Source organism: Chinchilla lanigera, unplaced genomic scaffold (genome assembly GCF_000276665.1).
Source record: "Chinchilla lanigera isolate Chin_1 unplaced genomic scaffold, ChiLan1.0 scaffold00018, whole genome shotgun sequence".
NCBI classification, from domain to species: Eukaryota; Metazoa; Chordata; class Mammalia; order Rodentia; family Chinchillidae; genus Chinchilla; species Chinchilla lanigera.
Genome location: NW_004955419.1, coordinates 15,142,127 through 15,143,928, shown reverse-complemented (window position 1 = coordinate 15,143,928; position 1,802 = coordinate 15,142,127). Strand labels below are relative to the sequence as shown.

Genomic DNA, 1,802 nt, shown 5'->3' with positions numbered 1-1,802 from the left:
GTGGGGAGGAGGTGGCTGCCGCTCCGCGGGAGACGTGGCAGGTCGGGGGCGCAGGCCCGGGTACCCCAGGCCGCGGCCTGGGCCGGGTGACGGGGCCGCGGGGGGCCGAGGTGCGATGGGGGAGACCCCAGCTCGGGGCGTCGGGGAGGAGTGAGCGGCCGGGAGGATGAGAAGGCGGTCGAGGAGGAATCTGGGGGTGTGAGCAAGGCCGCGCAGAGACCCAGCCCAGAGAGTGTGAACTGCAAGTGGGGTGGGGACCCCGTTAGGGTGGACGTGGACGGTTGGAGAGACAACTTTACTGAAGAGGTACATAAATCCGCGTAAGCCAAGCGCGGGAGGCTGCTGAGAAGCGATCAGGGCCTGGGTGTCCCCTCACGAAGGAGCCTCTGCGGGATGGGGCGGGCGGGAGCTGCTGCTGCTGGAGCCCAGGCAAAGGAAGACGTGCGGTGGGAGCGGGTCACTCGCAGAGGAGGCTGCAGAGGCGTGAAAAACGAGGCTCTTCACAAATAGAACCTACTGGATTTTATGGAAAAGAGAAGGAAAGAAAAATGACAGACAGTACCGGGCCTGGTGGCGCACGCCTGTAATCCCAGTACTTGGGAGGCTGAGGCAGGAGGATCGTTGCAAGTTCGAGACCAGCCTGGGCTACAAAGTGAGCTCAAGGCCAATCTGAACTGCATAGGGAGACCCTGTCTCAAAAAGACAAAAAAAATTACAGACATTACTTCTGTTTCTGGTTTGGGCAACTGAGTGGATCGTGGTAGAAACCACCGAGGTAGAGGTTACAGTGAGTTGCACGCTGGGGCAGGAGTCGAGGAAATATCCAGAGTGAAGGCTTCGAGCTTGTGAGGTCTGTGCCGTCATCCAGTGCAGGACACCCATCCCCTCACCCCGTATCTGCGCTGCTTTCTCTACCGTGAGCTTGCCCAAAATCTAACCACAGCCAAACACACCCATAGAAGGCGGAACTTGTGCAGCTTTAAAACGAAAGAACTCATTAAAAATAAACTTCCTGGACTTTTGTAGAAGGCTTTTTGCAAATTATTTTTATTGAACAGAGATAGGAGCCTGTTTTAGAAGGTCGATGGACTTTCAGGGGTGGATGTTGCAGTCTACGATGTAAATTATTTATTGGTGAGGTCAGCTCTCCATGAACTTGGAAATCGTAATTGTTTCAACAAATAAGCCATTCACTCCGTCTTTTAACCAACCTATACCTCCACCCCCCCGCGCCCCTTCCAAAATAATTAAATGTAAATATATATGAAGGTACATAGTAAGTCCCCGACTTAGGAACGTTGGAGGTGGGAACTCACAGGTACCAAGGGACTTCCCTTTTTGAACACTCGTAGAAGTGAACAGTTTGCAGAAGTAGCTCACGTGTCTGCTGGGCATTGTCACAGTTGTGCCGCTGTGTGCTTGTTCAGTGTGATAGTGTAATTCTACTCAGACATCCCTGGATCGTTTTTTTTTTTTTCAAGAGGGTAGACAGAATCGAATCTATCCAAAATCTTGTGTCAGCCAGGCACGGTGGCACTCCAGAGGCAGGTGGGTCACTGCAAGTTCAAGGCCAGCCTGTACTACAGAGCAAGGCTCTGTCTCAAAAAACAAAAAACCACTGTGTCAGTGACATTTCCTCCTGCCCTCCGTCTGCTCTTGCTGATGACCCTTCAGCACCGTCATCTCCCACCTACCCGCCCTCCTGCTCTCTCTTTTTTTTTTTTTTGGTTTTTCTCCGGTACCGGGAACCGAACTCATGACCTTGCGCTTGCCAGGCAGGCGCTTTTGCCGCTGAGCTAAAT

At 53.2% G+C, this 1,802-nt stretch overlaps 1 protein-coding gene across 1 annotated transcript; it reads right to left on the bottom strand.

Moving 5' to 3' along the window:
• Positions 1–596, bottom strand: LOC106148285 (basic proline-rich protein-like; the record flags this gene model as incomplete). The annotated part of the gene is given in 1 exon segment (XM_013513140.1): positions 1–596. A coding segment is annotated over 1 exon segment (312 nt), but the record flags the coding sequence as incomplete, so codon positions are not given.
• Positions 597–1,802: the final 1,206 nt, after the last annotated feature.